Genomic DNA, 22,686 nt, shown 5'->3' on the forward strand with positions numbered 1-22,686 from the left:
GGATACACATCTGACTTCGCAACTGCATTGACTTTCCTATAGTCCATGCACAATTGTTGCGTTCCATCTGGTTTTGGTACCATCACGATAGGTGAGCTCCAATCACTGCAACTCACTTCAATGATTTCATTCTTAAGCATGCTTTTAATCCCCTTTTGTACTGGTGCAACCTTTTGTGGTTTGAGTCTATATGGGTGTTGCTTAATTGGAATAGAATTTCTTACATCTCCATCATGTATAATTACTTTTGTATTTGCTAGTTTGTTCCCACATATAGCTCTATGTGACTGAAATAATTCTTTGTATTTACTTTAATTTTTCTCTGGAAGATAACTCAGTAATTTAACCTGATTTCTTATTACTTCCTCATTGTCCAATTTAATTTGAAAAATGTCAAAGTTATCTCTTCTCCCTGAGTTATAACAATTAATGCATCCTCCTCCTTCATTGCTTCCCTATCAAAATGCCATACGACACACTCTGAGCTTTCCTGCAACCTGGTGTTCACATTAAGTTATTCACCTTACTCAATTTCTGTTTGATGTGATAAGGCCTACTAAATTTTGCTTTTAATGGTTCCCCTACCACTGGTAATAATACTAATACTTTCTCCACACTATCAAAACTACAAATTTTTGATTTCTTATCCACCTCTTTTTTCATCACATGCTGTGACAATTTTTAATACTTTCTAGCCAACTCACCAGCCCTGGTTAATCTCTCCCTAAAGTTTGACATATAGACCAATAATTTAGATTCCGAACGCTGACCTACCAATTTCTCTTTAATGAATTTAAGTGGTCCTCTTACTGTATGACCAAAAATCAATTCAAATGAATTGAATTTAGTTGATTCATTAGGTGCATCGCTAATTGCAAATAGTACAAATGGAATTCCTTTATTCCAATCCTCTGAATAATCCTGAGTATAGGCCCTCAACATCGGGCGGGATTCTCCGACCCCTCGCCGGGTCGGAGAATCGCCGGGGGCTGCCGTGAATCCCGCCCCCACCGGTTGCCGAATACTCCGGCACCGGATATTCGGCGGGGGCGGGAATCGCGCCGCGCCGGTTGGTGGGCCCCCCACCGGCGATTCTCCGGCCCGTGATGGGCTGAAGTCCCGCTGCTGGAATGCCTGTGCCGCCGGCGAGAATCAAACCACCTCTCTTACCGGCGGGACTAGGCGGCACGGGCGGGCTCCGGGGTCCAGGGGGGGGCGCGGGGCGATCTGGCTCCAGGAGGTGCCCCCACGGTGGCCTGGCCCACGAGCGGGGCCCACCGATCCACGGGCGGGCCTGTGCCATGGGGGCACTCTTTTCCCCCCGCCTCGGCCACAGCCTTCACCATGGCCAACGTGTAAGTGACACCCCCCCTGTGCATTCGCCGGCCGGCGAAGTCCTTTCGGCCCCAGCTGAAATCCGCACCTTTGGGGCGGCCCGACGCCGGAGTTGTTCCCGCCACTCCATCCCGCCTGGAACCTCCGCCCCGCCGGGTAGGGGAGAATCCCGGCCATGGTCTTTCAAGTTTGATGTCATCTTTCTAATTCTTCATGATTCTGGATGGTATGCAGTGAATTTAAATTGCATTACTCCTAAGCCATCCATACATTCCCTGAACAACTTTGACAGAAAGTTGATTCCTTGATCTGATTAAATTTATTTTGGTAGTCTGAATATGGTTAAAGAAAACAATTCAGTGAGCTCTTCTACAATCCTTTTAGCTGTAATATTTTGCAATGGAATGGCCTCTGGAAACCTAGTAGATACATCCATTATGGTGAACAAATACAGAATCTCACATTTCATTTTAGGCAGGGGTCCTATGCAATCAATTAGGACCCAAGTCCCTCAAATACCGGAATGGATTTTACGGGTGCTGGTTTGATTCCCACCTGAGATTTTCCTGTTACCTGACATGTGTGACGTGTGCAGCAACATTCAACTGCGTCCTCATGCAGTGCAGGCCAATAAAAATGATTTTGTATTTTTGCTTGAGTCTTCCTTCCTCCCAAATGACCTTCTACTGGGAACCTCTTGAGCTACCCACAAAACCTACTTTCTATAACCCACCAGTAACATAATTTTTCATCTGCCTAAAATCTCCACCTCTTCATTAATACATCATTTCTAATCTAATAACACTCAGATTTTATTTCTTTGTATTCTTTCTGATACAACTGCTTTATCTCTGAATCCTTGTTTTGTAATTCTACCCAAATTTCCTGAACTAAAGATATCCACTTCATCCTCCACCTGTTCTTTATCAATAATCTGGTCAAAGATTGTTTCTGTTAATTGAACCTCAGACTCAGTCAGCGGGATTCTCCGACCCCCCGCCGGGTCGGAGAATCCACGGGGGGGCGGCGCGAATTCCGCCCTGCCGCCGGCTGCCATATTCTCCGGCGTCGGTTTTCGGGTGGGGGCGGGGTTCACGCCATGCCGGTCGGGGGCCGTTGGCAGCGGCCCCCCCCCCCCCGGCAATTCTCCAGGCCCCGATGGGCTGAGCCACCGTCCATTTTTGGCCAGTCCCGCCGGAGTGTGTTTGACATGGTCCCACACGGTGGGCCTGGAAGGTAAGCCAGCTGGGGCGGTCCTCGGGGGGGGGGGGGGGGGCGCGAGGGGAGATCCAACCACGGGGGGGCCCCCACGGTGGCCTGGCCCGCGATCGGGGCCCACCGATCTGCAGGTGGGCCTGTGCCGTGGAGGCACTCCTTCCTTCCGCGCCGGCCCCTGTAGGGCTCCGCCATGGCTGGCGCGGAGAAGACAACCCCCTGCGCATGTGCCAGAATACGCCGGTGGTTTCGCGCATGCGTGGTATCACGCCGGCCCTTTGGCGCATGCACAGACTCGCGCAGTCCCTTCGGCGGCAGTTGGTACGTCGCCAACCCCTCCAGTGTCCACCTAGCCCCCGAACGTGCAGAGGATTCCACACTTTCGGGGGCTGTTGACGCCAGAGTGGTTCGTGCCGGTTTTCCCGCTGGCATGGGGACTTAGTCCCGTGAAAGGAGAATTCCACTCAGTATCTTTACTCCTTGACTTCTGCTCTTCCTGTCCCAACCGATGGCTTTGTGATCTTGTTATCACACAATTTGAATGCACCCCAGATGCACCCCAGGATATGCTTCTTGCAACACCTCAGTTGTTTTACTTACCACTCACTTTTCAACATCAGCAGGCATCACTCCCCCCTGTAATCCATCTATATCATTACCCAGGATAAACTGTACCCCTGAAAAAGACCTCTATTACTCCAACTACTGCTTCACCACCTTTCACTGGACTCTTGAATCTTACCTTACATAATGGAATAATACTTGCTTCATCACATATGAATCCCACATATTGCCACCTTTTCTGACAATACTCTTTCTGAACTACATATCTCCTTAACTCTCACCATTATAGATTGACTTGCTCCTGTATTTCTTAAGATGTTAACCTCCTTACCTACTCCACCTTGCACACATGAGTAAACCTTACCCTCACAAATAAAACCTTGAAATAGATCTAACACCTTCTTAACAACCAACCTCTGAACAGTGCTGTACACTCTTTTGCACCTCTTCAGCTTCAACCATGGTTTCTTTTGCCACTTTAATAAACCCCACTGACTGATCTTGTTTCAACGAGTCTGTCTTCCCAGTACTTTTCTTAAGCCACCAAAGTTTAAGGTTTCTTCTCTCTCTTCCACCCTCATAAGTTTCCTTTTTAACCTGAGGCAAACATCTCATTATCTCCTACTGTACCTTCTTTGCCTTGACCACCTGTGGATTTCTCATTTCCTCTGTTTCTAACCTTCACAGATTCAAATTTATGTTGAAAACCAAACCTTAGTTTATGAACTAATTCAAAATCATCTGCCATATCTGCTGCCAGTACAGCAGTTTTGACCCTTTGCTCTTTTACGAGTTCTCACTGCTGTGGGAAGTGAATCTTTAAATTCCTCGAAAATGTCTGTTTCCCTAAGAGCTTCATACATTTGGTTCATTTTTAATGCTCTTATCCACCTGTCAAAATTATTTTGTTGATTCTTTCAAATTCTATATGCTTCTGACCTGGTTCTTTCCTTAGATTTCTAAATTTGTTTGTAGGCTTCTGGCACTAGTTCATGTGCACTTATGATGGCTTTTTATAACCTCATCATAATCTCTACATAACTCCTTTGATAGTGTAAGGGCTCTTCTGTTGATTTAATTATTTCCCCTTTACGTTTGCTGTTATCATTTTGATCCATGATCTTATGAATTATAATCTTTATATGATCTTATGAATTTATATCTTTAAGTTGAGTAGGGGAAATGAGGAATAGTTACCAAAGAGAACACTTTGCCAATTTTGGACAGTAGAATGCAGACTCTGTGCACCCGAGAGATGGGGTGGGACTTGGTTTGATTGGTTGGCCGATGGCCAATCAATTGGGCAAAAGGCCGTATTCTACCTGGTAACAGGTGGTGATTGGATTCTGCCTGAGCCCTAAGGAAAGCAGTGTTTGACGCCTGGATGCTGAAAGGACCTACTCTCTCCCTCCCTAGTGTTCTCTCCAGAAAAGCTGCAACATTTCTGAAACTGCAGGGACCTGAATGAACCTACAGTGAAAACCTCAGACTGGAAGCCTAAATTTAAGTGGCGCCTTATTTAAATTTAAACAGGTCCTCCTCAAGTTTGAAGAGAAGATTATCATAGAATTTACAGTGCAGAAGGAAATAGAAACCTTAAGTATAAAGTACAAGTGGAGTGTGATTTAGCGTCAGGGCCAGTAGTTGTCGGAATGGTTAAGGAATTCCCAGTGGAAGGAGTAGACTTACTTTCGGGGAATGATTTGGCAGAAATAAAGGTGGTAGCTGCACCCATGTTTACAGATAGTCTGAGGAAAGTGCTGCAGTTTGCACATGAGATGCCAATGGTGGGGCATGTGGGAGTTAGAAAAACTCATTGGGCAATAAATGACTCAAAGAAAGAAGAAAAGTTGAAAGATATAAATCACATATCAAATGACAGTGGTAGTGAACCTGTTTCTGAGAACTCTAACACTGAAAGTGACCATAGGGAAGAGGAGTCAGAATCTAATAGTAATGACAGTGATGAAGAGTTAGACGAGAGTTTTGAATTTGATTTTGGTTCTGATGGTGAAGTAATGAAAAATAGCTGTTACCGAATAGATCTATCACCAACTAATCTTGAACAAATGTCAAATAATTCTTCCAAAGCTAGTAAGGAAGACAGCAACTGGAAGAAGAAAGTGACTTGAACTTTTCTAAAAGTAATGTGATCCAACCTTTTGCAGTAAACCGATTGGGGTTTCTGTCCAGCATCCGAGCAAGTGTTGGGGTCTGGTCCGGGATCATAATAAGCTGCACTTGCTGAGCAATAACCTGATCACCGCTGCTCAGTTTGGCTTCTGCTAGTGCCACTTAGCTCCTGACCTCATTACAGCCTTGGTTCAAACATGGACAAGAAATCTGAAGTCCGGCGGGGATGTGAGAGTGACTGCCCTTGACATCAAGACAGCATTTGACTTGAGTGTGGCATCAAGGAGAGCAAGCAAAACAGGAATCAATGAGATTTGGGGGGAAACTGTCCACTGGTTGGAGCCATACCTGACACAAAGGAAAACGGCTGTGTTTGTTGGAGGTTAATCATATCAAGTCCAGTGTTGGGGAGAGTGAAAGCTGATCTGGCAAGGTGGGATGGTCTCCCTCTGTCACTGGCGGGTCGGGTACAGGTGGTTAAAATGAACGTGTTGCCGCGATTTCTGTTTATTTTCCAATGCCTGCCGATTTTCCTGCCAAAGACATTTTTCAGAGATTGAAGGAATGAGTACTTTGTTCATATGGGGAGGGAAGGTGGCCAGAGTTAGAAAGGTGTTGCTACAGAGGGGAAGGCAAGCAGGGGGTTTGGGTCTTCCAAACCTGATGTATTATTACTGGGCGGCGAATGTGGAGAAGGTGCGGAGCTGGGTCAGAGGGGTTGATTCCCAGTGGGTCAGAATGGAGGAGAGTTTGTGCAGGGGGTTGGAATTGAAAGCACTAGCAACAGCGCCGCTCCCGATGGCCCCGGGGAAATCCTCAGGGAGTCCGGTAATAATAGATTCATTGAGAATTTGGAGGCAGTTTTGCCAACACTTCGTGTTGTGGGCAGGGTCAAGGGAAATGCTGATTCAGGGGAACCACAGATTTGAGCCAAAGAAGTGGGATGGAATTTTCAGAAATGTGAGGAGAAGGGGATTAAGACACTAAAAGATTTGTTTCTTAGGGGTCGGTTTGCAGGATTGAAGGAGCTAGGAGAGAAGTATGGGCTGGAGCAGGGGGAAATGTTCAGATACATGCAGGTTCGAGGTTTTGCCAGGAAGGAGATACAGAGCTTCCTGGTGGAGCCAGCCTCCACATTGCTGGAGGAGGTGCTGACGACAGGGGGAATGGAGAAGGGGATAGTGTCGGCGGTTTACTGAGCTATTTTGGAAGAGGAGAAGGTACCACTGGAAGGTATCAAAGCAAAGTGGGAGGAAGAGTTGGGAGAGGATATGGAGGAGGGGTTATGGTGTGAGGTGCTCCGGAAAGTACGCCTCCACCTTGTGCGCGGGTTTGGGGCTGATACAGCTGAAGGTGGTATACAGAGCACACCTCATGTGGGCGAGGATGAGCCGATTCTTTGAAGGAGTAGAAGATGTGTGTGAACATTGCGGGGGCGGCCCCGCTAATCACGTTCATATGTTTTGCTCCTGTCCAAAGATGGAGGATTACTGGAAGGACATTTTTAGGGTAATCTCTAAAGTGGTGAACGTGCCCTCGTGAGGCCATATTCGGGGTGTAGGACCAGCCGGGGTTGGAAACGGGTGCGGAGGCAGATGTTGTAGCCTTCGCCTCATTGATCGCCCGAAGGCGGATCCTGATGGGTTGGAGAGCAACCTCTCCACCCTGTGCCCTGGCGTGGCGGGGCGAACTGTTGGAATTCTTGACTCTTGAGAAGATTAAGTTTGAACTGAGGGGAGGGATGAAGGGGTTTTACAATTCATGGGCATTATTCATTATGCACTTTCAAGAACTGGATAACATCGAACATTATTTGTGGGGGGGGGGGGTGGTTGGGAGGGTTGGGGAAAGGGGGACTGTGTGTGTTAATGGTGACTATGGGTGATTTCTGATTCCTTTTTGTCATTTGTTTATGTGAACATGCGGGCTAATATTTGGGGTTTGGTGGGAGGATGGGATCGTTGTTATTGATATGGGGACTGACATATTTGTTACTGTTTATTGTTGGTGAGTGTAAATGTGGGAGAAAATGTGAAAAAGGAGAATAAAAATATTTTTTAAAAATGATATCAGGTCCAGGACATCACTATAGGTGTTCAAGAGGGTAGTATCCTAGGACTGACCATCTTTAGCTACTTTATCAATGACCTTCCTTTCATCATAAGGTCAGATATGGGAATATTTGCAGATGATTGCACAATCTTCAGCACCATTTGCGATTCCTCAGATATTGAAGCAGTCTATGCCTAAATGCAGCAAGACCTGGACAATATCCAGTTTAAGCTGCCAAGTGGCAAATAATAGTCGCACCACATCTGTTCCCGGCAATGACCATCTCCAATAAGGAAGGATCTAATCATCGCCCCTTGACATTCAATGGCTTACCATCACAGAATCACCTACTATTAACAGCCACAGTAACGTCATTGAAGCCTACTTGTGACAATAAGTGATTATTATTATCTGGGTGTACCATTGATCGGAAACTAAACTGAACTAGCCATATGAATACTATGGCTACAAGAGCGGTCGGAGGCTTGGAATCTTGCTGCGGGTAACTCGTCTCCTGACTCCCAAAAGCCTGTCCAGCATCCAAAAGTCACAAGTTAAGAGTGTGATGGAACATTCTCCACTTACCTAATTAAGTTCAACTTCACTATCACTCAATGAGCTTGACGCCATCCAGGACAAAGCAGCCCACTTGATTGGCACCCCTTCCACAAACTTTCGCTCCCTCCACCACCGATTGCCATGTGTACCTACAAGATGCACTACAAGAACTCACAAACCTTCCTTAGACAGCTCCTTCCAAATCCACAACCTCTACCATCTAAAGAACAAGGCAACAGAAACCTGAGAACAAGACTACCTGGAAGTTTCCCTCCAAACTATGTACCATATCTTCACTGTCGCTGAGTCAAATCCTGGAATTCCCTTCCTAACAGCACTGTGGTGTACCTATACCACATGGACTACAGCAGTTTAAGGAGACAGTACATCCCACCTTCTCAAAGGTAATTAGAGATAGGCAATAAATGCTGGTCTTGCCAGTGATGCCCATGTACTAGAATTAATGTAAAAAAGCACACAGCACCCTTTCAGGTATTGCTTTTCAAATCCTAATCACTTGTGTAAAAAAATGTTCCCTGTATTATAACATAGAACATAGAACATACAGTGCAGAAGGAGGCCATACGGCCCATCGAGTCTGCACCAACCCACTTAAGCCCTCACTTCCACCCTATCCCCATAACCCCTCCTAACCTTTTTGGACACAAAGGGCAATTTAGCATGGCCAATCCAACTAAACTGCACGTCTTTGGACTGTGGGAGGAAACCCGAGCACCCGGAGGAAACTCACGCAGACACGGGGAGAATGTGCAGACTCCGCACAGACAGTGACCCAGCAGGGAATCGAACCTGGGACCCTAGCACTGTGAAGCCACAGTGCTAGCCACATGTGCTACCCTGCTGCCCTATGTGCTGCCATGCTGCCCTGTGCTGCCGTGGTGCCCTGTGCTACCGTGCTGCCCTATCTTGGGTTGTTTTGCCAATTATCTTAAACCTGTGTCCTCTGGTTATCAACCCTTCAGCTAGTAAAAACAGTTTTGCTTTACCCTTTACCATCTAATCCTTGTATGATTTCAAAATCTTCCATCAAAGCACCCCATTGCCTAAGGCGAGCAACCCCAATTTCTCTAGCCTGTCAACGTAACTGTAATCCTTTATTATTGGAACTATTTTGTTAAATCTGTTCTCCGAAGCCTATGGCCGAGATTCTATTTAGGAAACAAAAGTGTTTCCTTCGGGATTGAATGAGATTGGTGCACTATCAATTATGACGAGACGAGAGTAGAATGTAATCGAGGCTTTATTACACAGAGGTGTGTGGCCTCCGACAGCAGCTGACGAAATGGCTGATGTACGGAGAGCACACATATTGTGTGTGGGGGGGGGGGGTGAAGAGAACCCAGCTGGTGCCAGGACCCTGAGGGAGACTGTGTCTTGGCGGCTATCGGGGTACGCTACGTAAGCGTACTGTGGGTTGGCATGGAGTAGCTGTACCCTCACAACCAACAGGTCCGCCTTGTGGAGTCGCACGTGTCTACGGAGGAGAACGGGTCCTGGAGCTGCTAGCCATGTTGGGAGCGAGACAACGGAGGTGGACTTCCTGGGGAAGGCAAAGAGACGTTAATGGGGAGTTTCGTTAGTCGTGGTGCATAGGAGCGACCGAATGGAGTGAAGTGTGTTGGGGATGACCTCTTGCCAGTGGGAGGCCGGGAGATTTCTGGACCGCAAGGCCAGCTTCACGGCCCTCCAGACCGTCCCATTCTCCCGCTCCACATGCCCGTTTCCCCTGGGGTTGTAGCTGGTCATCCTGCTCGAGGCAATGCCCCTGTTGAGCAGGAACTGGCGCAGCTCATCGCTCATAAATGAGGATCCTCGGTCGCTGTGGACGTAGGCGGAGAAACTGAACAGAGCGAAGATGGTGTTGAGGGCTTTGATGACGGTGGCAGACGTCATGTCGGGGCATGGGACGGCAAAGGGGAATCAGTAATATTCATCTACCACACGTGTTGCGGTCGGTTGAGGGGAGGGGCCCTTTGAAGTCCACGCTGAGGCGTTCAAAGGGGTGGGAGGCCTTCACCAGGCGCACACGGTCTGGCCGGTAGAAGTGCGGTTTACACTCCACGCAGCCCTGGCAGTCTCTGGTGATAGCCCTGACTTCCTCGATGGAGTAGGGCAGATTGCGGGCCTTAATGAAGTGTTATAATCGGGTGACTCCTGGGTGACAGAGATTGTCGTGCAGGGTCCGGAGTCGGTCCACTTGTGCGCTGGCACATGTACCTCGGGATAGGGCATGGGGGGGCTCGTTGAGCTTACCGGGGCGATAATTGTAGGTGGAGAGCTTGATCCTCCTGCCAGTTGGTTAGTGAGGAGAGTGAATCTCCTGCCAGCCAGGTAATGCCTCCAATATCGCACAGCTTCAAAGATGGCTTGGGCCTCCTTTTCGACGGAGGAGTGCCGAATTTCAGAGGCATGGAGGGTGTGGGAAAAGAATGCCACGGGCCTGCCTGGTTGAGGGTGGTGGCCAGAGCGACGTCTGATGCATCGCTCTCGACTTGGAAGGGGAGCGTCTCATCGACCGCGTGCATCGCGGCCTTGGCGATGTCGGCCTTGATATGGTCGAAGGCCTGATGAGCCTCGGCCGTCAGTGGGAAAACGGTGGATTGCATGAGTGGGTGGGCCTTGTCCGCATAGTTTGGGACCCACTGGGCATAATACGAAAAGAACCCCAGGCATCGTTTGAGGGCCTTGGGGCAGTGGGGGAGGGGGAGTTCCATGAGGGGGCGCATGCGATCGGGGTCGGGCCCCAGAACTCCGTTCTGGACCACATAGCCGAGGACAGCTAAGCGGTTGGTGCTGGACACACACTTATCCTTGTTATACGTGAGGTTGAGGAGAGTGGCGGTGTGGAGAAATTTGAAAAGGTTAGCATCGTGGTCCTGCTGGTCGTGGCCGCAGATGGTGACGTTGTCCAGGTACGGGAAGGTGACCCGCAGTCCGTACCAGTCAACCATTCGGTCCATCTCCCGTTGGAAGACCGAGACCCCATTGATGAAGCCGAAGGGAACACTAAGAAAGTGGTAAACGCGGCCGACTGCTTCGAACGCAGTGTATGGGCGGTCCGCCTTACGGATGGGGAGCTGGTGGTAGGCAGGTTTCAGGCCCACTGTCGAGAAGATCCGGTATTGTGCAATCTGATTGACCATATCAGATATGCGTGAGAGGGGGTACGTGACGAGCTGCGTGTACCGATTGATGGTCTGACTGTAGTCAACGACCATCCTGTTTTTCTCCCCAGTTTTGACCACTACCACTTGGCCTCGATGATACCTTCCCGCAGCAGCCGCTGGACCTCAGATCTGATGAAGGTCCTGTCCTGGGCGCTGGTACCGTCTGCTCCTGGTGGCGACGGGTTTGCAATCCAGGGTGAGGTTTGCAAAAAGGGAAGGCGGTTCGACCTTCAGGGTCGCAAGGCCGCAAACGGTAAGGGCTGGTAAGGGCCCGCCAAATTTCAGGGTTAGGCTCTGGAGGTTACACTGGAAGTCCAGGCCGAGTAGCAGGGCAGCGCAGAGGTTGGGGAGGACATAGAGGCGGAAGCCGCTGAACTCCACGCCCTGTACGGTGAAGGTGGCGATGCAGTACCCCCCGGATCGCCCACAGAGTGGGATCCGGAGGCCAGGGGGATTCTCTGGTTAGCGGGGTGTACCGCGAGGGAGCAGCACCTTACCGTATCGGGGTGGATGAAGCTCTCAGTACTCCCGGAGTCCAGAAGGCAGGCTATCTCGTGCCTGTCGACCTTCACCTTTGTCGAAACGGTCGCGAGCTTGTGCGGTCTAGACTGGTCAATCGTGACTGAGGCGAGACGCGGCTGGTCGTTGGCGGTTGCAGGCGATGAGCGGCGAGATGAGGTGCCCAACAGGCAGGGGTCCCGAGGCGGGTAAGATGGCGGCGCCCACGGGCCGCACGTGTTGTGAGTAGAGCACGATGGCGGCACCCACGGGCCGCACGTGGTCAGAGGAGGGGAAGGTGGCAGAGCCCACTGCGCGCACGTGGAGGGGTGCCGGGACAATAGCGGCGATTGAGCGGGCCTGGCACACTGCACCGAAATGTCCCTTCTTGCCACAGGCCTTGCAGAAGGCGCTCCGCGCCGGGCAGTGCTGCCGGGGGTGTTTTGACCGCCCACTGAAGTAGCATTTGGGTGTCCCGGGGTTGGTTGGCTGCCGTGTGGTGCAGGCGTGGGGTAGGCTGGGGGCTGTCGCTGATGGGGTCCATGATGAGATGGCCGTCGGCGGGGTCCACGATGCACGGGGGGGTGGGCCGCGCGGTCGGGGGCATAGGCCTGAACGTTGCGTGATGCGAACGTAAGTGGGAGCGCTAGTTTTTTGGTCGCCGTGAGGTCAAGCCGTGGCCCCTTCTAAGAGGCGCTGGCGAATGTAGTCAGACCCTATGCCGGTAATGAACGCGTCTCTCATCAGTAGGTTTGAGTGTTCAGTGGCCGAAACAGTCTGGCAGTCACAGTCTCTCACTCGGGCGAGCAGGGCACGGCAGAAATCTTCCACAGACTCACCAGGAAGTTGGTGCCGCGTGGATAGGAGATGCCTTGCATAGATTCTGTTGGTCCGCTGAGTGTAATTTTCCTTCAGGAGTGCCATGGCTTCTGCGTAGGTCGGCACGTCCTGGATGAGGGGAAAACGTTGGAGCTCAGCCGTGTGTACAGAATCTGGAGCTTCTGTGCTTCTGGGATTGGGTCTGGCGCCGATCCGATGTATGCTTCAAAGCAAGCTAGCCAATGTTTGAAGTCTTTTTTGGCGTTGTCTGCTTGAGGATGCAGCTGCAGGCGATCCGGCTTGATGAGGAGGTCCATCTCTGAAAAATCTCTGTGTAATGAATTGATGCACTATCAATTATGACGAGACGAGAGTAGAATGTAATCGAGGCTTTATTACACAGAGATGTGTGGCCTCCTACAGCAGCTGACGAAATGGCTGCTGTACAGAGAGCACACATATTTATACTCCGCCTACTGGGCGGAGCCAGCAGGCAGGGATCTACCCCTGTACCTGTTGTACAGGGGCCTTACCGTAAAACCCATATATATACATTATAATACATCAATGGTGACTACCACACGGAATAACGTGTGATTCCGTTTTGGATGCTATTCAGTAAGCGAGTCAGGACTTGCAAATTGGCCAGCACTCTGCCGGTGCAAATTGAAAGCAATTCCTGGCCCAGCAGGCATTCTAACTGCTGGGGCCAGAATTAGCGCTGAAGAGCCTGACAGCTGGTGCTGTTTTTAAGCACTCTACTGACCACACGCTCATTGCAGCCAATAAGATGGTTCAGAGAAGACCAAGTTTGGGAGTCCGAGGTGGACCCCACTGCTCCATGCCAGTGAGGTGAGGAGGGACACTCTCTTCCCTGGGGTCGGCTGCAGACTCAAGCCCGTTCTCATGAACAGCATCTGGGAAGTTGTGACAGAAACAGTCAGCGATGCCCGCCTCACCAGAACAAGACAGCAGGTGATCACTGGTGAGGCCGTTTCCCTGAGAGGAGCAGAGATGAAAAATGAAAATGAAAATCGCTTATTGTCACAAGTAGGCTTCAAATTAAGTTACTGTGAAAAGCCCCTAGTCGCCACATTCCGGCGCCTGTTCGGGAGGCTGGTACGGGAAGGTTCAGCGGAGGTTCCAAAGGCCACAGTGCAGGTGTCCTTTGGTTAGGGTAAACTCTGCTAATCCCCTGCTGTGGGGCAGCGCCTCTGAGGTGTGCCAAAACCTGGGGGGCCACTGATTTGAGCTTGGCCACGCCCATCCCCTGGATGTTACAGCTGGGGTATGCAGGTAACCAGCGGGGCAGCCTGGATGGACTCCCAGGTGACCAGTGGCTGTCTGAGCATTCACAGGACACAGTGAGCAGTCTGAAATGTGAACAGCAAGTAACACCAAAGGGATGCGTTTAATCACATACCTCAGCAATGGCGGTCTACACCAGGCCACCCCGATCCCAAGGGGGACACCCTGAGTCCATGGACTTGGCACTAAGTCACTACCCACTACTGCTTCTGGTCTGTGCAGCCACCTCCTCAGCAAACCTAAAAATACTTGTAAATACTTGCACCAATTCACGACCGCCAGACCTCCATCTAAGAGGGGCGGAGCATCATTGATGGAGTGGAGGATGAAGTGTCCATGCCGCAAATTATATTTAACTCCATGAAAATGACAACACAAACTTTGATCACGCAGCCAGCAAGGGACGCAGCAATGGTATCAGAATCGGCAGCAGGTGTAAAATGGATTTCTTCCATTTTGCGAGATTTTCTGCCCGATCGTGATTCTCACTGCTGGCATCACAAAACGGAGAATTTAGCCCTTTTTGTCTTTCTTAAAATATATCAACTGGAATGTTCAACCTCTTTCCTTAACACCTTGCATTTGCGTAACTTGATTGGCATGATGCATGCTTGGTGTTTCATGAAGCAGAAGGGGGGTGGAATTTGGTCATTGAGCAGGGTTTATTAGAAGAGGTAATGAGGTGAAAAGATAGCTCTTGAGGGGCATCTTGAAAGTGTGCAATAATGTACCAGATGGAAAGTTTTAGGAATGGGGTTGCAGATGGTGGAAGGCTTTGTCACTGATGGCAGAGCTGAGGATTGGAGCGTCTGCAAACTTATTTAACTTTGCAATGTCTAGTCTGAAGCCCTGTTGATCCTTAGTGTGGTGAAGAGGGAATCTCTGTGGAGAGATACTAGATGAGCAAATATTGCTGCAGTGATCTTAAATAGCCATGTGATGAAACTGAGGAAAATGGCTGCTGCTATCAGAGCTAACTATGACAGGAATCCATGACTCTGTAACAGGGATGACAGGCCTTTGTAAATTGACCCAGTGGCGGTAAGCTTTCACTTCAGCAATTGAAAGTAATAGTCCGGGAACAGTGGTTCTTGCCAGGTTCACAGTTGGGGCTTTTTGTGATTAATTATAAAGCATGCCTCTTGGTTTAACTGAGAGGTGTAGGTTCCAGTCAGGCTACATTGACTCAAAATAATTAAATCCCCATGACAGATGGCATGCTTCTGACATAAATAAATGGGACATGGGATGGCCATTATAAAGACATTGAAAACTCCTGCTGGAGTGGACACAGCTTAAACTGTTGCTCAGTTTTAAAATTAGCAACAGACTGGTTCCAAGCAACTAGAGACAGAACAGACTTAGAATCATAGAATTTACAGTGCAGAAGGAGGCCATTCGGCCCATTGGATCTGCACTGACCCTTGGAAAGAGCTCCCTACTTAAGCCCACACCTCCATCCTATCCCCGTAACCCAGTAACCCCACCTAACCTTTTGGACACTAAGGGCAATTTAGCTTGGCAAATCCACCTAACCTGCATATCTTTGGATTGCGAGAGGAAACCGGAGCACCGGGAGAAAACCCACGCACACACGGGGAGAACGTGCAGTCTCCTCTCAGACAGTGACCCAGGCTGGGAATCGAACCTGGGACCCTGAAGCTGTGAAGCAACAGTGCTAACCACTGTGCGACTGTGCCACCTTGCATCAATACTATGCAAAATAATGGGTCATAACTTCCTGGCACCCCAGCGTCAGATCTGGGGGATTACTCTGAAAGACTGGGAAGGAAAGAAAACACTTCTAACCTCAGAGTAATTATTTTAAACACCCAGACCGAGCCCTGCTCAGTACATCACCCACCCCCCATTCATGCCCAAACAAGTAGCCCCCCCCCCAAGACCTGACTCCACACCGTCCTGACCACCTCCAACCAAATTATACCCCCCCAACCCATCCCCGACCTGACCCGCCGATTCAAATGCCCTCTCCCCACCCAACCACTCCATCAACCCAATCACCCCCCCTACCTGACCAGATCCCCCCAATGTCTGAACCCTCCAAACCCTGATGTCCAAACCCCCCACCCACCAGCCTGATGTCCAGTTCCCCCCCTCATTTCTGGATCCCTTCCATGTCCAAATCCTCTGCATGTCCAGATCACCGTCCCTAGCAAGTTCCATAAATAGATGGCGTCTCCTCCTTCACTCTGCTCCTTTTGCACTTTCCCACTGGAGTCGGAGGCACACTTCACTCCTTTAATCTCACCTGGCCGGACAGGTGTTACTGATCGCCAATCCGAGGAAGTTGCAGGCCAATGGATGCTATTACATAAAATTACAAGAAATTTACAGAACACAAAGTGGCCATTTGGCCCAACTGGTATTTCCTGGAATAAAAACTAGAAATACTGAAATAAAATGTTATTGCAAACTGTGGGAACAACACCTCATCTTCTGATTAGGCACGTTATAGCTTTCTGGACTCAGTATTGAGTTCAACAACTTCAGACCATGAACTCGCTCCTTCATTTCAATTTTTTCCCAACTCCCTCCCCACAGGGCCATCTGTAACTGGTTTTGCTTTCACAGACTGCTGACCCTTGTTCTCCTATTAATACATTCTGCTACCGTACCTCTATGGCATTATTAGCACCTTCCTTAGTCTTTAACACTACCATGCATACATTGATAAAAGCAATTTGCTGCAGTCCCAAAAGACTTGTTCATGAATTGGACATTCTGAATTTTCCCCCAGTGTACCTGAACAGGCGTCAGAGTGTAGCGACTAGGAGATTTTCACAGTAACTTCATTGCAGTGTTAATGTAAGCCCTTTTATGACACTAATAAAGATTATTATTATTAGATGCTGGAACCTGAAGCACGAAGAGAAAACTATGTAAGATCTCAGCAGGAATGACAGCATCTGTGAAGAGAGAACAGAGCTAATATATTGAGTCTGGATGACTCTTCGTCAGAGCATCCCATTTGTCTTGTGTCCGTGTCATCTCTGTCAATCTCTCCTGAGCTGCCACCTATCACTGATGATCTATCCTACTCCACCTTCTCCACTTCCCTATAAACTATGTAATCCATCACATTTCTGACCCTCTTGACCTCTGAAGACGTCATAAGGACTTGAAACGTTAACTCTGCTTTCCACAGATGCCTCCAGACCTGCTGAGTCTTTCCAGTATTTGCTGTATTCATTTCAGATTTCCAGCATCTGCAGTAATTTGCTTTTATTATCCTCGACCATTCTACCCACTGGGAAACATTCTGATGGAAAGGGGAGGATTATGTCCCCTTCCGTCATGACTGATAACCATTCCTGGGGCCATTATTATGGATGCAGATACTATATGCCCTCTATTACTACAGGTATAGTTACCCTATGTCCTCTACTACTACAGGTATAGCTTCCCTATGCCTTCTTTACTACCAGGTATAGTTACCCTATGCCCTCCATTACTACAGGCATAGTTACCCAGTGCCGCCTATTACTAAGGTGTAGTTACCCTATGCCCTCTATTACTACATGTATAGTAACCCTATGTCCTCTATCCGAGAAGTATAGTTACCCTATGCCCTCTATTCCTACAGGCAGAGTTGCCCTAAGCCCTTTATTACTACAGGTATGTCTACCATATGCCCTCTATTACTACAGGGATAGCTACCCTATGCCTTCTTTACTGCAGGCATAGTTACCCAGTGCCCTCTATTACTGCAGGTATAGTTACCCTAAGGCCTCTATTATTACAGGTATAGTTACCCTATGCCCTCTATTACTTCAGGTATAGTTATTCTATGCTCTCTTTTATTACAAGTATAGTTACTCTAAGCCCTCTATGGTTACAGGTATAGTTGCCATATGCGCTCTACTACTACAGGTATAGTTACTCTATGCTATCTATTACTACAGGTATAGTTACCCTCTGCCCTCTATTACTACTGGTATTGTTACACAATGCCCTCTATTATTACAGGTACGAGTTATAGTGTGCCCTCTATTACAACAGTATAGTTACCGTATGTACTCAATTACCACAGGTGTGCACTCCATTACTGCACGATTCCTGTATTATCCAATTCGCCACTCGTTCACTTTTACATTAGTTACCAGTTCCCTTTTTATCTTTAGATAACCCCTCACTCATAATCGAAATGAAAGGAATAGCAAAAGGAATAGCGTGTTGGAAGTATCACGAAAAACAGCGAAGATTTCGACAGGCTCAGTGGCTTCCACGTGTGCTGCCTGTCCTTCTGTGCCGTGCCTGTCCTTATCTGTCATCTTAGTTTCGAGGGAATGTAAAGGAAGCCCCGGAGCAAACGAGATTCCTGTAAGCAGGGGGCGCGGTCAGGTTTTTTTAAAGAAGTGGGCGGAGCTGCTTCCGACGGGGAGGTAGTGGACAGAGGGGTCGAGGCAGGGCGCCCCAAATTCCGCAATCGTTAACGCTGCATTATCGACTTGCTCATCAGGTCATGGGAGCGGGATAAATTCAAAACGCACGAAACATTTGAACCAAAGTTTATTTAGGAGATGGCACGATTGTGTCTTTGCGCAAGCTGTGCAGATATTGTAAAGCCCCTGACAGCCCACAGCTCACCATTGATTGCTGCTGCTGCAGCAGCGAGGCAGCAACACGGTCAGCCCTTGCTCCATATCCCCAACAGATAACCACAGCCCCAGATACTTTTCTTTATATATCTGGTTTCGCATGCAAATGAGGAGTATCAGGTTTCCTCCTGTCATTTAAAAAAAAATTGTGACGTCCCATATAAAAAAAACTCGCAGGTGCTTCTCAGTGATTTGCCACTCGCTCTCTCAGCCAGGGCTGCAGTTTTCCCCACATCGACCTTTCCAATCTCCGTCGTTCCGGGGGCTTTTCTTCACACAAAAAAGGCGCGCGGTTTACTTCAAGGTTTGCGGAGCTGATAAACAGGAAGTCGGATCTGTCACTGAACAAGAGGTTACTCATTTACCTGCCGCCTGGAACAACTCCAGCCTCGGGCGCAGTTCAGGGAAGATGTGCGGCTTTTTCCACCCGAGCCCCAGACGACTTGAGTAAACGGCTGTGGCTGGGTGCATCGTTCTGGTTGCCGCCTTGAGATAAGCCCGGGCAGCGGGGCTCCTCGGTGAGTGAGTCCCATTCATTGCTCAGAGGCACCCACCCACTCGCCAGCCCCAGCTCACCCTCCAGTGACAGGCTGCAAACTGCACCTCAGTCGCATTTTTTCCCCCACAAGATAACCGATTTCGGTAAGTTGGACAATTCCCCACATTGACAAATGCTGCCATGTAAAACCAGCCAAATTGTAAAATCTTTTCACAGACTGGACCGGTTCAAAGCCCCGCTGAAGATGAGACCGAATTTGGACGTCGAGCCTGTAAAGGTCAGTTACGATTTAATAAATATGTGTGTGTATGTGGTAAAACAGCTATACGTTTAAGTGTAGGCGGTTTGATTGTACACTTAACAAAATATCCTTAGAATGTCCCTGCTCATTCTGGACGGAGAGCGCCTGGGGTGATGCTGCTGCCCGTCTCGGTGGTCAGTTGTCATGAAGGGCCGAATGGCCGCTTTCTATTTTGACTGAAAAGTGAGAACGTGGGATTTTTTTTGTGTACCGCTTAAGTGTCAGCTTGGGGGGTCATGCTTCTGAGTCAGAAGTCTTGGATTCAAGCCCCACTCCATGATTTGGGCAAATTATCTGGGTCGAGGTATCAATTTATTACTGGGGGAGATTGCTGACGGGGTTGCCACTGATGCGAAATTATACTGAGGCCCAGTGTGCTCCTGCAAATAAACGCAATGATGCAAGCCGACTGTTGGGGGGGGGGGGGGGGTGTTCTCTCCTGCTCCCTTTGCTAACCTCAACCACCATTACTGAAAAAGAAATGGTCATTTGCCTCCTTGCTGTTTTTTGCAGGCGCAAATCTGCCAGCTGCATTTGTCTACATGACGCCAGTTACTGCACTTTAAAATAAAATATTGACTGTTAAATGCTTTGGAAGGTCCCGAGGATGTGAAAGTCGCTTTCTGCATATAACTTCTTCTTTCGATAACAGTAAATACTGAACGCTGATGTTATATATATCTTCGGATGCAAATCTAAACCCCTTTGGGTAACATGCTCAATGCGGTGGAGCCAACTTTTGTCTCTCATTCATCTTCATTTGACTCAGCATATCATCAACATTCTCATTAGACACACACAGAAAGTGGATGCACACAATGCAGTATTTGAGAGGATTTTATGGCCAAAATATTATTTGAGGAGTATGGTCGTTATTGTGAATTATTCCCTTTTGCAACAACTAATGCATTTTTTTATCGCATCGCAATCAGTGGTGAGGGGGTGGTGCAATTTATTTTTGTGGTAGCAAGCAGACTTGGCATCAATTCTTTGGGGGCAGGCAGCATTGAGGGCCGCGGTTTTCTTTTTCTTTGTTCACTCATGGGATGTGGGTCAATGGTAGAGCCAGCATTAGTTGCCCATCCCAATTGCCCTTTAAGTGAGCTGCTGTTTATATACAACCACAGTGCTGTCACACGTAGGCCAGACTGAATAAGGTTGGAAGGTCTCCCTTCCTTTAAGGGGTTAGAGAACCAGATGGATCCTTTATGATAGTTCATGGTCGCCATCGCTGAGACTAGCTTTATATTCCAGTTTTTTAATGAATTGAATTTAAATTCCACTAGCTGCTTTGGATTGATATTACCACATTGCCACCATCTCCCCATGAGCATCGAACTGACAACAAAACGGGTGATGGGAACGAGGCTGAAAATAGCAACTGGAGCACAAAGACCATTTCACTCTTGTGCCAGCTGCTAATGCTATTTGCCAATGTATAAGCAGCAGTAATGTGCAAAGGTAGAAGGGAAACTTTCAACCATATTGAATAAACATATGAACACAAGTTTTCTTATAGGTAATCCAGTGATTCAGTGCCAATATCCATTCTGAAAAATTTAAAGAAAAACAAACCCATGGTTTTATTTAACTATTGGTTCTATTTCTGGAAAAACTGAGAACCTCAAGGAAGAAGTTGTAAAAAAAAACAGTACGTACTTTGCAGCAAGGAGGTTATGCAGACTTTTTGGTGATATTTCATTCGTGAAATATTTTGTGCATTTTTTGGACCAAGGAACTGTTTCTGAATATGCCTTCAAGAAAATATCTTCACTGGTTTCTCTTTCCACGCCCTTTTAATAAGGAATTTAGAAGGCGGGATACTAGCTTAATTCCTTCATATTTCCTTTCAGCACAGATTTATGGTAGGGTGGTTAGTAATACTATTGCAGTGTAGCAAAATCTGTTTATTTCTTCCTCCCCCAGCAATACAGATTATTTGAATCCATGGCTTTGTGACTAGATATTAAACATTTCATCATTTGAATTCCAGAACTATGAAAAAAACATTTAAGAAAAGAATACAGCGATATCTGCTCTGAGACTAAACAAATGAGTGCGTGCACCTGATATTCCAAGCAATTTGCCTGCATGCGTTCGTTACAAACAGCAAACATAAATATCCCTTTCGTTATTTTTCTGAACAGTCATTTTTCTTGCAGGAGCAAATTCCACGGTGCATTGATTAATGCAATGGATTCTGATGCAAGTTGAAGGATAAACATAATTTAGACCTAAAGACTGAAGAAGAAATAAAATATTTGGATATGCTCCACTGAATGATGGACAAATCGCTATGAGGAAGGAAGACTTAAAGAATAACATGACAGGTTAAGTGATAAAAATATTGGAAAATAAGACATGAAAAACTACCTGCGTATCGTTTAAATGTATCAGGAATTTAGTTGCCCACTCATGGCTTAAAGACAAAATTTAGAATTCTCGAAGTTTCACTCGATGAAGAGGTGATTTATAAATCACATCCTGGTAATCATTTATATTAAAATAGCCACACAAGTACTATCAAGGGAGTAAGCTGCTTCAACACCTGCATGTTTTCTATTGCTAATGACTAAATATAAATACCACAAATGCAGAAAATAGAAAGCAATCCATCTCGTGGGCTCAAAACTGTTTGTATTGCAAAAAAAAACCAGTGCAAATCAGATGGTGCAGAATCAGCTGAAGAGGAAAGGAGGACAAAGGGCCAGAACAATAGCTTGGAACTGCAATCAGGAACTGCAAGATACACAGATCCGCTCAGTGACAGAATGCTGAACTGTAACATACAACCAAATAGTAGTGAGTCAGAGGAGAAGCTGGAGTCTGAAGCTGCTATAGCCAAACTTGGTGGGAATGAGGGAAGTAGTGTAAGCAGAGCCGCTGCAGTAGCTCCAGGTAATGTGACCAAACTTAACTTTGTGAAATCCTAGAAAATAATGTGTGCGGCAGCCTTCAATCTCATAAGATGATGGTTTGCGCTGCGGTTGTCAACTCTCTGTTAAACATTGCTTCATGGCTCAGGAGCTCCACTCTGCCATGGCAGTCTCTGCTGCATTTACTGCAGAGGGGCACAGTGGGCTGAGAAGTTACATTATTTGCTGGCCTCTTTTTTTCTCTGGGTCTTCTTCTTGGCCAGCTGAGCTTTACATTTCTACTTGTCACTTGCAATGTCCTTCCAGACAGCTAGTCACATAGAAATTATCAGGAAGGGAGAAATAATAATGTTGCCTTGAAAGGAAAGGTGCTGATCTGGAAAAAGTAACATTTATTTTCATTGTGTTAATGAACCTCCATTGTTGATTCAGAGTGGTGATGAGATGCATTGGGTTCAGAAAGTATACAACTTGGATGATGATTCTCATAAACAAGTTTATACATTAGGTATAAAGAATTGAACAGCTAACATAATCAAAATGTAAAGTAATTGTAACATGATTGTTGAAGGGCATACAAAAGGGACTCAAATTGATTGGTTATTTGTTTTTGCTGCTATATTTAATAAATTAGCAGCATTTTTTTGCTTCAATATAAACAATATTTTTAGAAGTGCTGTAAATAACCTACACGTATCTTATTTTGAAAAAGAAATATCTT

General features: G+C 47.5%; 1 protein-coding gene across 4 annotated transcripts in view; it reads left to right on the forward strand.

Moving 5' to 3' along the window:
* Nucleotides 1-18,664: 18,664 nt before the first annotated feature.
* Nucleotides 18,665-22,686, forward strand: part of sh3tc2 (SH3 domain and tetratricopeptide repeats 2) — a 174,547-nt gene continuing 170,525 nt past the window's right edge. Inside the window, exons 1-3 of one of the 4 annotated variants that reach the window (XM_072512121.1) lie at nt 18,665-18,807; nt 19,005-19,065; nt 21,252-21,987. In XM_072512121.1, the coding sequence (XP_072368222.1) occupies nt 21,681-21,987 (307 nt within the window). In that variant the 5' untranslated portion in view covers nt 18,665-18,807; nt 19,005-19,065; nt 21,252-21,680. Of the gene's footprint in view, nt 19,066-21,251; nt 21,988-22,686 lie in introns of all 4 variants that reach the window. The other 3 variants (XM_072512119.1, XM_072512120.1, XM_072512123.1) reach the window with 3 other exon arrangements.

The sequence above is a fragment of the Scyliorhinus torazame genome, chromosome 7 (genome assembly GCF_047496885.1).
Source record: "Scyliorhinus torazame isolate Kashiwa2021f chromosome 7, sScyTor2.1, whole genome shotgun sequence".
In the NCBI taxonomy this organism is placed as follows: domain Eukaryota; kingdom Metazoa; phylum Chordata; class Chondrichthyes; order Carcharhiniformes; family Scyliorhinidae; genus Scyliorhinus; species Scyliorhinus torazame.